The sequence below is a fragment of the Callorhinus ursinus genome, unplaced genomic scaffold, assembly GCF_003265705.2.
Source record: "Callorhinus ursinus isolate GAN/ISIS: 27379988/994484 unplaced genomic scaffold, GSC_fseal_2.0 scaffold12, whole genome shotgun sequence".
Classification (NCBI taxonomy): domain Eukaryota; kingdom Metazoa; phylum Chordata; class Mammalia; order Carnivora; family Otariidae; genus Callorhinus; species Callorhinus ursinus.
The window spans coordinates 68763338-68776998 of NW_027397074.1; the positions used below are offsets into that span (position 1 = coordinate 68763338).

General features: G+C 48.5%; 1 protein-coding gene across 1 annotated transcript; it reads right to left on the reverse strand.

The window, feature by feature from the left end:
- Positions 1 to 889: 889 nt before the first annotated feature.
- LOC112818478 (box C/D snoRNA protein 1-like) lies at positions 890 to 2351 on the reverse strand. Its single transcript, XM_073899184.1, is given in 1 exon segment — positions 890 to 2351. A coding segment is annotated over 1 exon segment (1233 nt). The 5' UTR covers positions 2231 to 2351; the 3' UTR covers positions 890 to 997.
- Positions 2352 to 13661: the final 11310 nt, after the last annotated feature.

Genomic DNA, 13661 nt, shown 5'->3' on the forward strand with positions numbered 1-13661 from the left:
ATCTCTCCCTTCTTTCCATTTCACTGGACTCTTCTCCACGCTTTTCCTCCACACTTACATCTTCCTTCCACCTTCTGCAGGCTTCCTTCTAAACGTTCTGACCCCGAGTTATAGAACTGGTGCTAGAAACTTGCCATGGGCATTCTGCTGCTATTCCATGATCCACGTAAGAGATAAAACTGCAGTTCTTTCCCTTCAGTCCAAAAGGCCTAAAAGCCCCAAATGTGAAACTTGGAAGGAAAGGCATTTTGAAGTATAAACACCATCTCTGAATCACTTAGCATTCCATCCCTGCTCCCGCTCTGTCTTGCTGGCATGTTGTACCACGTTCCCAAAGCTGACACCTGCACTGTGCTCTGCAATCGCAGGTGTGGGCCCCAAGCTGATGCCTCTAAGGCAGCACCTGTCCAGGGATGATCTAGTTTGTCTGAATTGCTTGTAATGATGCTGCAGGTTGCCTGGTAAGGATCTCAAAAATTCACGAAGTCTGCTAAGAAAGGCTGCAACCTAGGACTCAGGATTTCATAAATATCAGAGGAAAAAAGGCGATCACACGAATCCTTGTACTAGAGAAGTGGGGTGCTCACACCGCACGTGAGCTTGCTGGGAGTGACATTCCTCTAGCTGTCCCACCTGCGCAGGTGAGACCCTGACTAGTTGCCAGAGGAGCCCTCACTCGGGTGAAGGTTGGTGCTGCTCTTAAGCTGAAGGGGGGCCCTCTGGGTTCTCTGTGGACGGGCTTTGGAAAGGGAGCACCTTCCCACTCTGCTAGACACTGCTGGGACGGACCCAAGTGGTTTCTGTGAACGCACTAACTCCAGTTCAGTCCTTCTCAAACCTGAGCAAGCAGCACCCGGAGGACATGTCAAAGGATGGGGGTTGGAAAAAATTTCAACCACCCACTGACAACATCCCAGTCATCCAACAGCTAGTCAATGCATAGTCAGTCCTCTGCAACTGTCTGGGAATTTTCGCCTTCTTCCTCCAGAAGAAGTGCTCAATTTTCATTGCCAATGTTCTTGGGAGATTCACTTTTCACTTGGTGAAGAACTTCCATGTCATGACTGGATTCCTTTAATACCATATGTAATGTTGGATACTCAATGATCACTTTGTTCCTCAAATTGTCACGGAGACTTTTGTAAGGATCCAGTTCATAATACCTTACTAAATTTTGCTGCATATATTCAACCTTCATTAAAATTTGGACCCCAGTTTGAGAGCGAATGTAGGCTTTCAACCTTTGACGAATTACAGGATCGGACTTTTCAGGATCAATGTAAGGTCTTAGGATTTCATTAATAGTTTTATCATCTGGTACTCTTTTTTCTATGTACACAGCTTGACTCTGAGGAAATTGGAGCTTCACATGCCAACAAAACTGTTGTTTTTTCTTATCAAAAAATGTTGAATTTTCTTTTCTCTTGGTGAATCCATTGGGTAGAAGCTTTAAGTTAATACCTTGTCTTCTGGCACGATTTTTCATAAAGTACATATGTTTATTGCTTATTGGTCTTTTTAAGAAAGCATCTCTAGAAATGTGGTCTGCCGTTCTTGCCACATCTTCCAAAAACCGATAATCACTTAGGAGATTCATTTCAGTAAACTGTTATATGGAAACATATGCAGTCTTATCCCGGACTCCATTACAGGTCAGTTCTGCTTTGTGTTTCTTTACACAGGACAAACTGCAGGAATATCGCATACAACGTGGACATTTGTACTTTGCTTCTTCTGTACCACAAGTTTCACACCTTGACATGGCCAGTTTCCGTTTGAAACCCACTGGTGGATTTATCTGAGGCTCTTCTTTCACCTTTGGATCATCCATCACTTCTTCCTTTGGGAAATACTTCTCTTCTTTTACACAAACGTCATCCATCATTTCCTCCTTTTTTATGTTCTGAGCAACAAACACCTCCTCTTTTATCTCCAAGTTATCTTTCTTCTCTTCCTTCACATCTAGCCAGTCCATCACCTCTTCCTTCACCTTCACTTTCTCTTCTTTTACCACAAAACTACTATCCATCTCCTGCTTCACCTCCAAAGTGCCTGGTTTCTCCTCTTTCACCTCAGGCCCATCCTTCACCTCCTGCTTTACCCACCGGCCATGCAGCATCCCGTCTTCCATTTCCGACCAGTCCATAACTTCTTGTTTCACAACCGTTAGGTCCACTCGCATCTCCTCTGCCGTTTGTCCACTTCCTTCTCTATCCTCTGTCTTCTCCATTCCTGCCTGTCCATCCCCCGCTTCTACACTGCCAGCGTCCGTCCCTGCTGTGCCCCGGACTCTCTCCCTACCGGACTCGAGCTTTAGCCGCGCCCCCTCAGCTCCACTCTGCCTTCCCGCCCCCCACGGCGGTGCCCGCTGCTGGACCGCACCCGGGGAGGAGCTGGGCTCTAGTTAATGCGGCCTAACCAGGGGCTGAAATGCTTGCTGAGTCTTTCAACTTGTGGGATATCTCATGCCCTCCTCTGCCTCGCTTGGTTCGGAGCTTGTATCTGAGCAGTAATGCTTATTGGAATGCTGGGGAGGTAGCATTCGCAGAGGCTTTTTCTGATCTTGTCCCCAGCGTGAATGACATCATCTGGGGAGCTACAGAGATGTGCCGGGCGGCAGACATTTAAAGGCTAAGGAGATCATCTGGAAGTGGAAATGCTTTCTTTTCTTGAGATGGTTAATGATGAAGCAGAAAGGCTAGTAAGCACTGGAATAGAGGAAGTATGAATCGGATCGGATGGGCACGGTTTACACTGAGAAGAGGAGGCTGAGGCGCAGGTCCCATCGTGATGGGGGGCAGTTAGTTTCTGTTTCCCCTTCGCTGGTGTGTCTGCCGTGTTATCATGACAGAGACACTGCAGACCAAAAGTCCACAAAGAACATTATCGGGAAAGTGAGGAAAAAATGAATATAGGCTTAAAATAATATTGTATTGATGTAAATTTCTTGGCCATGATAATCTTATTGTGGTTATATGCCAGAACGTTCTTGTCCTCAGGAGCTAAATTATTTAGGTGGAAGGGTAATGATGTATGCAACTTACTTTGAAATGCTTCAGGAAAAAAGTGTGCATATATGTGTGTGTGTATAAAATACATATTTTCACACGTTGCCACATTTGCACTCTTTGCACATAAGATACACACATATAGTAACTATACTTGTATAATATTCAGGTATATTATAGAGATCCACAAACTAACATGTTGCCACATTTGCTCACTATGATTACGTGTATATAGGAAATATATACATCCATATATGTATGTTTACATATGGATACATGTATATACACAGTTTGTGCATGTGCAAATATGACAAAATGTCAGTTCCTGAATCCAGGTCAGTGGTTCTCAACTGGGGGCTATGCTGCCTCCCAAAGGACATTTGGGGATGTCTGAGATATTTTTGGTTGTCTCAGTGGAGGGGATGTCACCAGCATCTAGTGGGTAGAGGTCAGGAATGCAGCTAAACATCCCACAATGCACTGGACAGGCTCCCACAACAACAAATTCTCCCGCCCCAAATGTTATGGTGCCAAGGTTGAGAATGCTGGTCTAGGTAAAGGGTCTGTGTGTTCACTGTACTTTCTTTCAACCTTTCTATAGGTTTGAGATTTAAAAAAAACACGAAAGTGGTGTTTAAAAAAAAAGGTGAGAGAGGAAAGATGTGTGACAGAAAGGTGAGGAAGTGAAGAAAAAAGCATAAGCAAATTCTTCCCAGGATCTTGTCTATAAGGGGATGAATTACAGCGAGGCGAAAAGACAGCACTCCTGTCAACCACGCTAACTGCCCCCCTCCCCGAATCCCATGAAGAATTATCCCGGTGTTCATGTTTAGTAACACCTGACCAGTAATACCAGTCCCGTCCCTCAGGCACAGCTGGTTGGACCAGTGGGAGGCTCCTGACCCTTGAAAACTCATCCATTGGCCGCTATGAAGAGCCTGGTCTATTTTAAGACCAGGTGGGTCCATCAGAGTCTCCTCCCGTCCTGTAAAGACCGGGAGAACGAGGCACGTAGGAAGCTGACGCTTGGAGGAAGCATAGAAAGAGACCACAGGCTACAGCTGCGGCCCCAGGGGTTCCCCACAAGCTAAAGTTGTGGAAAAGCGGAAACCTACAGTAAGCAGACCTCAGGAGGTGGAGGAGAGATGTGTGGAGCCCAGAGAGAGGACATGGCCGTGCCTTAGACCACTTCTCTCCTTCCCGCTCCCCCTCCTCGGCGACTGCACGGGGCGTGGGCACCTGTCTGTAAACCACGAGCGAGGTGAAGCCGGCCTTCTCCCTGGGAGACACACGGTGGCCGTGGGAAATTCAGGGAGCGGTCCTGCAGGCACCAGGGAATTTGGGACTAGGGCTCAGAGAGACAGGTTGGCCAGGAGTGTAGGTTTAGATGCAGGGTCAATGCAAGCTCATGGTTGGAACCAAGGGCTGGTCAGTTGTAGAAATAATAAAGTTGCGCTGAGTCAGGAGCCATGGGGACAGTCTCCTTTCATGGGACAGAAGGAAGAGGAGGGGCTGTCAGAGATGGAGGAGGAGGGTGAGGGAACCTGGAGAAAAGGGGGGTCAGTGGGGCCACACGCTACAGGGATGTCAGGGAGGGTGAGAGAATGGGAACAGGGATCATGATCTGTTGGATGAGGGGTCCTCCTGCGTCCGGCTTCTCTCTAAAACAGGGAATGAGCGTAAACGTGGAAGGGAGGACCGAGGGGCTTCTGCTGCTGGTGCACAAACGCAAACCTCCTGTCAGAATCCAGGTCTGTCACCGGCCCTGCAGTGTGTTCCTTATCGCCCTCTGGTGGTGGGAGGATGCGGCGTGTATCCCTGAGTTTCTGTGAGAGCCCAGAGATGCCCCAGCTTGAAGCAGGGTCACGGCGGTGGCCACGTGCTCCCCGTGGCTGGCAGCCATGCACGCAGCGCCACCTGCTGTTGGTTTTGGGGGCTGCATCATGTTTTGTCTTGCCGGTCAAAGCCAACTTGGGACTGATTTTCTCCTCACTTGACATTTCTTACTTTGATAATCCTATATTGGCTGTTGCCCTCTAAAAATATGATATGATCATGTGACCCTTCTGCCTCAAACATTCCCATGGTAACCCATTGCTCTTGGGATGAGACCAGACTTCCCACCAAGGTCCACAAGCGCTGGGTGGTCCGGGGCACTCTCTCCTCCCCGCCTCCCAGCACGTCTGCGCCCTCTTCTCGGCATTCCAGCCACTCTGGCTCCCTTCTGCCTCAGACATTTTGCTCATATTGTTCCCTCTGTGTGGACACGAGTCGCCCTTTCCCCTGAGTAACTCCCAGCCACCCTTTAGGTCCCAGCTTCGTATCTTCTAAGAGAAGTCTCCTGGATCCTGGGCCAAAGCCGGTCATGTGCCCTATGCGCTCTGTGGGGCTCTGTATGTCTCCATACTTTTTTTTTTTTTTTTTAGGTTTTATTTATCCACTTGACAGCACAAGCAGGGGCAGCGGCTGGCAGAGTGAGAGGGAGAAGCAGGTTCCTCACCGAGCAGGGAGCCTGATGCGGGGCTCCATCCCAGGACCCTGGGATCATGATCTGAGCCGAAGGCAGACGCTTAACCCACTGAGCCACCCAGGCGCCCCATGTCTCCATACTTTTACAATTAAATGGCTGATTGATTAATGGTTATCTTCCCTGCTAGAATGCAGTTCTCTGCTAGCAGGGCTGGTCGGCTTGTTGATGGCTTCCTTGTGCCCTGTGACATAACCAGCACCCTGGCATATAAATATTTGTTGAAGGATTTTTCTAACAAGCTATTTATGCTACAGTAACAACCCCAAAATCTCAGTGGCTTAAAACAACAAAGGTTTATTTCTTATTAAAGCTTTAGTTCCTGGAGGGCTGACCCAAAGGTTTCTTTCTCCCTCGGGCTCCATGTCCATTGAGGGTGGGCTGGGGGCCTGCCTCCAGGGACCCGCGCTTACAGAGCAGCCAGCATTTGGGGTGTTGTAGGCTGTCAGGCAGAGAGAAAGAAAGAAAGAAAGAAATGTAAACTGCACATGGGTTCTTAAGGTTCCCACCCGGAAGTGACAGATCACTTCTCATTTTATCGGCCAGAACAAGCCACATGGCCACACCTCACTTTATGATAGTGGGGAAAAGCAATGCCACATGTGCCCCACGGGGGAACCAGAAATATTTGCTGGATAGTGCTAATAACTATCTGAAGCATGCATTGCTTCTGTAATAAAGAAGACTCAGAAAACAACAAAAAGGCTGAGAAACAAGGGGTCCAGAGAGGCGGCTTCAAGAAGAAACTCACCCTCAGGAGGCTGCAGTTGTGCTCTTGTGTTCTGTTTACTGAGCCACCTGTAGAGGTGACCGAGGGTTAGGGTACCTGAGCAAAGCAGAAGTTTTGTTTTGTTTTAATATTTATTTGAGAGAGAGAGAGAGAGCAAGCACAAGTGGGGGAGGGGCAGAGGGAGAGAGAGAATCTCAAGCAGACTCTGCGATGAGTGTGGAGTCTGATGCGGGGCTCGATCCCAGAATCCTGAGATCATGACCTGAGCTGAAACCAAGAGTCTGACGCTCAACCGACTGAGCCACCCAGGCGCCCCTAAAGCAGAGTTTTAAGTCTTAAAACTCTTCTTAGCTCTATCACATCTTCTTCTCCAATTTCTAGAGAAACCATTCAAATAAGATGATTGTTCTTAAATATTTTATTTTGATTAATGTTTAATTTATCACAATGAAACTCATAATCCAGCAATTACACTATTTGTATTGAGACTATGCTTCCTGATAGGAAGTGTAAAAAAGAAAGCCCAAGATTTTGTCAGTTGCCAAAAAAAAAAATCTGAACCCAACCTTTCCATTTGTTGAAGACAGAAGAGCAATGAAAGAGTCCCATGAAGCATGGATTCCTGCTCTGTGCTGTCTTCTTGGTGACCCCCCCCTCCCTGGGTCACGGAGCCTTGGCCGTGACCCATCACAGGAACCCTCTCTATAGCCTGCTCTCAGAGCAGCATTTGGCCAGAGGTGGCCTCCTGGTGGGCTTCACCCGGCTCTCCCCTCTGTGTCCATGGCTACAAAAAGGTCCACCAGCTCTGCCCCATGGCAGCCTTACACACTCTGAGAGACGGTTCTTGGTGGAGAGGACACGTGTTCTGCTCCAGGCCAAACACCCCAGTCCCTTCAACCACTTTTTACTTAACATGACTCCTCTTGGTCACCCTATTCTGGATCCTCCAGGGTGTCACGTCTCCTGTAGCTAGGATAGGGCACCCACGTTTCACATGCCAGTGAGGCCCTGGCCTTCTGAACGCTAGACTTTAGACCATCTTTCCAGTCCAGGCTGACAGGCTTTTGGAATAGATTCTTCACTTAAATAGCTTAAGGCTTGGTGTGGCCATTGTAGGAAATAATTCGGTGGTTCCTTAAAAAGCTAAACATAGAGTTACCATACGATCCAGCAATTCCACTAACAGGTATGTACCCCAAAGAGTTGAAAGCAGGGAGCCAAACAGATACTTACACACCAACATTCATAGCAGCACTATTCACAACAGCCAAAAGGTGGCAGCAACCTAGGTGTCCATCAACAAGTGAATGGTTAAACGAAATGTGGTCTCTATAGACAATGGAATAGTATTCAGCCTGAAAAAAAAAAGGAAATTCTGGCACAGGCTACAACATGGATGAACCTTGAAAATGTTATGCTACATGAACTAAGCCAGATTCAAAAGGACAAATATGGTATGACTCACTTGCATGAGTTCTCTCGAATAGGTACACTCATGGGGATGGAATGTAGAATAGTGGTTGCCATGGGCTTGAGGGGAGGGCAGAAAGGGAAGCTACTGTTTAATGAGTTTCTGTCTGAGATGATGAAAAAAATGTAAATGGACAGTGATGGGAGCACCTGGGTGGCTCAGTCAGTTGGGCATCTAACTCTAGATTTTGGCTCAGGTCATGATCTCAGGGTTGTGAGATTGAGGCCCCATCAGGCTCTGCACTGGGCAGGGAGCCTACCTGGGATTCTCCCTCTCCCTCTACCCCTACCCCCTCCCAAAAGAAAATTAAAAAAATGGGCACTGATGATGGTTGTACAACGTTGTGAATGTACCTAGTGCCACTAAACCAGTTACTTAGAAATGGTTAAAGTGACAAATTTTTTGTTGTGTATATTTTACCACAATAAGAAAACACAAAATCCACCAAGGCTCTTTGTTCTTGATCTCCTGTACGAGTGGGAGGGGGGGACAGCACAGACTTCCCACAAGAGGCTTTCTCTCTGCAAGTGTGCAGTGGTGGGGGTGGGAAGCAGAAGTGATTCCCCCTGCCCCAGGACTCCTTCCTCACCCGGCTCCCTCCCTCTGCACACAGTCTTATTTCTCCTCCTTTTCTTGTGACTCGGAGAAACCAGGGCACTCTTTCTGGCCTCCTGCACAACTCCACTCGAGGCCCCCGAACCACATCACAGGCCACTGCCTCCTGAACCACCCACCCCTTGACCCTCCGCCTGCCTTGACCCATTTCCCACAGAAAACACTTCATCCCTGGCCTTGCTTGACATTCCCTGGGTCAGAGTCTGTACTTCCTACCTGCTAATTCTCACCTTGGATCTGTTACTCCGTGAACGGCCTCCCCCAGTTATATCAACCTTGTGTTTTCTCTCCTGGATGAGGATGTAAAATGCATTAACGATAAATGAGGCAGAGAAGCTGCGTCTGAGAGGTCAGGCTCATGGCAGGCTCAGCACAAGGTGAGCGTGCAGGACTCTGAAGGCTGGGCAGACTCGGGCCTGCCAGCGGGTGACCCTCAGGCGGTGGCTTCTTGGACCTCCTTGGTCCCTGGCTTCTGGGACACCAGTCACCATCGTACAGACCACAGTCGGATTTGCCATGCATGGTCACTGGGAGAGCTTTGAACGGCAGTGTCCTCCCACCCGGGCCCACCTGTTGGCTATGGGAGTTGAATCGCCCAGTGCCATTTGGTCCCTTCTCTGTCTCCAGGTGTCCTTCGGCCTTGACTTCTTTGGCAGTCTGTCCCCAGGTGTGTGCAGCCCATAGGCTTCTGTTCTGTCAGACCGCTGAGCTCCATCTGCACCTCTGAAGTCACCTTCCGAGAACCTACCAAGGATGGCAGCCCGCTGCTGTGTGTGTGTGTGTGTGTGCGCACGTGTGTGTGTGTGCGCACGTGTGTGTGCGTGCGCGTGGTGCGTGTGTACCGCATTTTCCTTATCCATTCGTCTACTGATCGACACCAAGGTTGCTTCCATACTTTGGCTATTGTAAATAATACTGCCATAACCATAGGAGTGCGTATCTCCTTTTTGAATTAGGGTTTTCATTTTCTTTGGGTAAATACCCAATAGTGAAATTATTAGATCATATGGGATTTCTTTTTTTTGTTTGTTTGTTTTTAAGATTTTACTTATTTATTTGAGAGAGAGAGAGCACATGAGGAGGGGAGGGTCAGAGGGAGAAGCAGGCTCCCCTCTGAGCAGGGAGCCCGATGCGGGACTCGATCCCGGGACTCCAGGATCATGACCTGAGCCGAAGGCAGTCGCTTTAACCAACTGAGCCACCCAGGCGCCCTTTATTTTTAATTTTTTGAAGAACTCCCATAGTGTTTTCCACGGTGGCCGCACCAGTTTGCATTCCTACCAACACTGCATGAGGGTTCCTTTTTCTCCACGTCCTCATCAACACTTGTTTTTTCCTATCATTCTGATACTGGCCATTCTAATTGGTGTGAGGTAATATTTCATTGTAGTTTAGATTTGAATTTCCTGATGATGAGTGATGTTGAGCATCTTTTCATGTGTCTGTTGGCCATCTTATTAGACACTAATTAAAAAAAAAAAGCATTGTCATAGTCTTAGTGAAGGGAAATTTTCAGATGCTGAACTGAATGTTGAATTATAATCTTTTTAACGTATGGTTTCGTTGTCTTCACAGCTGTTTGTTAATAGCTGTGTGGTATTCCATTCACTTGCTGTATTGTAGTTAACCTGAGGATCCATTATAGCGGGATGTTTACAATGCTGCCAATTTTTGCTGTTATATGTAATGCTGGATGAATGCCTTTTTGTGTATAGATTTGTTTTGAATTATTTTCTTAGAACAAATTCCCATGAGTGGGATTATGGGGTCAAAATATAAAATTCTTTTATGGGGCACGCTGTTTTCCGGAGGGACAGGAACTGGTAGAGGGGGCCACTGGCAATGACTTGATTCTCTGCCTCGCACTCGAGCCCAGCTTGCTTCTGCTGGAGAAGGCTCGGCAGCGCGCTAATGCACAGGGACCGAACCCAGGGCGTGACCGGTTAAAACACGGTCCCAGCGCCGCTGTCTGCTGCTCGAGTTTGCACAGATGTACAAAGCGCATCCCACTGGCCCCGGATTGAGGATGTCTTTGTAAAAGGTAGGTTTACTGAGCTTGGAGGTCAAGTGCGTGGGCTGTGGAGCAAGATGCTTTTCATCAAGCCCCAGCTCCACTGGGTAGTTAGGTGTGTGACTTTGGGTCAAGTTGCCTAATACCCATGGCTGTTTTCTCAAAAAATGAAAGCGTAAAGGAGAACGTATAGTGCGAGGATGAAATGAGGTAATACGCGCCACGTGTGCAGCCCAGCGCCCGGCACGTGGTAGGCACGCACTACGTGCTGCGAACGTCTAGCCATAGGACTTCGTGAAGAGTGTGTCTTTGACGCAGGCTGCTCTTCAGACTGTGACGCTGGCTTCTTCCTACCTCCGAGTTGGTTCCCACACACAAATCCTCTGAAATGAACTCTTTTAAATTCTCAGCCCAAACTTCATTTTGTACTTGAGAATGGAAAGCTTGAAGTCAAATCAATTAACAAAAAGGACTCTGCAAAGAGTTCTGAAGAAGCATGTGTTATGTCCTTGAACTCAAAAGAGCTTACATTTTTCCAACATTCACCTTTGAAAGAGAGAATCAATGCACAGACCTCGGCTCTGCGATTGCAGGGAATGGCCGATCAGCTGGCACTGCCCGGTCACTGGAGGGTCGAACTGGGGAAGTGGGGATGACTACAGTTGTGTGGCAGGCATGAACAAATCTGTCCTCAAGTCTGAAGGAAGGACTATGCCTTTAAAACCAATGTACTGGGGCGCCTGGGTGGCACACTCAGTTAAGTGTTTGACTCTTGGTTTGGGCTCAGGTCATGATCTCAGGGTTGTGAGATCGAGCCCTGCTTGGGGCTCTCACAGGGCACACAGTCTGCTTGGGATTCTCTCTCTCCCTCTCCTTCTGACCCTTCTCTCTCTCTCTCAAATAAATTAAAAGTAAGTCTTTAAAACTAATGTAATCACTGAAGAGTGACAGTTAATAGAACTGAATCTTTAAAAAAAAATACACCTTTTTCTTTTTTTTTCAAAATAAAATTCAGAGAACCAAGTGAAACTCTTGGTTTCTAGGTCCCATTCCATTGTTAAACTATCAGAGCTCTGCTGAGGCTGTCCCTGTGGACGTGGGTTTTGTTTTGCACATGACACAGAACTGAGCTCCATAAGATTCGCTGTTTAAAGACATTCCTGTTCTCATGGTAACTGATGGTCCATCAGCACCAAAATATATAAAAGGCAGCGGGGCAGCATGAAGATGTTACTACGACAACTGGAATTTAGAGGATACATTTTTAAAGGAGTGTGGGAGGGCTTAATTTCACTTCACTTTCTTCAAGAAAGCCTGGGTAGGATGAGTCAGGCATTTCAGAGAACAGGGGTGCCCTGGGGTCCAGGGTGTGGGCTCACGCGGTCACAGCACTGGCCAGAAGACCGGTGACAACAGAGTGTTGGCTACAGAATTCTGTGAAATCACCTCAGCAAAATGTTGCTCCACCAGAAATCATACAAAGATTTGGTTGTGTTGGGAGTAGGCAGGATTAAGGAGCGAGTATTATAAGAGAACTCTCAATTTTTAGCCTTCATGGAATTTGCAGATAAGAGATGACCAGGAAGGGGCACCGGGGTGGCTGAGTCGGCTAAGCGTCTGCCTTTGGCTCAGGTCATGATCCCGGGGTCCTGGCGTCCAGTCCCATGTGGGGGGGTCCCTGCTCAGGGGGAGCCTGCTTCTCCCTCTCCCTCTGCTGTTCCCCCTGCTGTGCTCTCTATGTGTCAAATAAATAAATAAAATCTTGGGGGGGGAAATGACCAGGAGCAAATCAACTTGCTTTAAAAAAATGTCCATATTAAAATAAATAAGCAAATAATTCATTCTCCACAGTTTGGAATGTACAGGTACTACTAGGAACTTGAAAAGGAGATGACATTTCCATTTTCCTCCGAGGATGTGAATTTATTTCTCATTCTGGGCCTCACAGAGCTGAAAATGGTCTCTGTCGTGTGAAGTTTCGAACACCTCCAACTTCAGTACTGGGGCTACAGCAGGTCGGCGGACCCAGCTGAGGGGTGCCAGCCCTCTGTGTGTGGCAGCAAAAAGAGCTGCCCCCACTCTGGGGCTGGTATTTGTGTCCCGGGGCCCTGGTCGCCTGCTTCCAGCGGTTAGTGGTGACCGGCCACCCAGCCTAGCCAGCTTTCCCGGGGTAATGGCTGTGAGATTCAGCTCTGCCCCGGTGTCCTGCTGCTGTTACCAGAACACACTCACTTCTCTTGGTCTTGCTATCTTTTTGCAGTTTACGGAGTGTGGCCCAGGTCACATGAAGGTCTAGGGGGAGCCAGGAAATCGGCATTTCTTTAGCCAGTTCCAGAGAGCTCTCTGAGGCATTTCTACAGCTCACAGAGCCAGGAGCCCAAGTAGAGAAGCTTCTGTCCTCAAATTCCTTTAATTCTGCCAACCATCCTGTTGGGCTCAGAAGGGTGAAGTAACTTCCCCTGGTCACACGGTGGTGCCCAGCCAGGTCTGACCCCAAAGCCAAAGCCTGAGTCCACCCCACGCCGCACCTTCTGGGGGAGAGTGAGCGTGTTTGCACCACACCAGCCGACTGTCCAAGGGAGCTGTTGCCGGAACCGGGAGCCTCCTGCTTTCACATGGCACTTTGGTCTCTCATGCTCTACCTCCCTGGGTGGGGTTCCCAGCGAGGTTACAGCTCCTCGCAGACCCCCTGATGTTCTGGCACATTCTGACATTCTGCTTTCTATTTTCTGTATTTTGTGAGGTTTGAGGTCTCCGGGGCCTTGCAGGCCCAGAGAGGGACTGCTCCTCCCATGGTTAGCTGCCTTCTAGAAATAGCAGACAACTTGCCTGTGAGCCTACCTTTGATAGGCAACCCAACGAATCCGCCCCTCTCGCCCACATTCGCCTCCTTTTATCAGCTTCCTACAGTCAGGACAGTATCCTCCTACCCTAAATCCCCCCAGGGCCAGATATCAGGCCACTGGGGATGCCCCTGGAGCCAGAGCCCACTGAAATTACCCCTACTGTCCCCCTCCTAAACCTGCCCAGCATGCCCACCCTGCCTCGTCTATTCCAGCAAAAACCCCAATAAAGGCTCTGGCCCCTGCTTTCCCCTCACTCCTGATGCTGAGGCCTGAGTGGCAGTATGGCCCTGCTCTTGGGAGCTATAACAAAGGTGTTTTATCGTTGTTGTTGTTGTTGACGACTGGACTTAGTGGCTTTGTTGGGGAGAGCCAGCATTACAACGGATTTAAGAGTTGGCATCGGGGCCCTTCTTGCCAAAGGTGGGCATGACGTTGACCAAGCGCTGGTTGTCC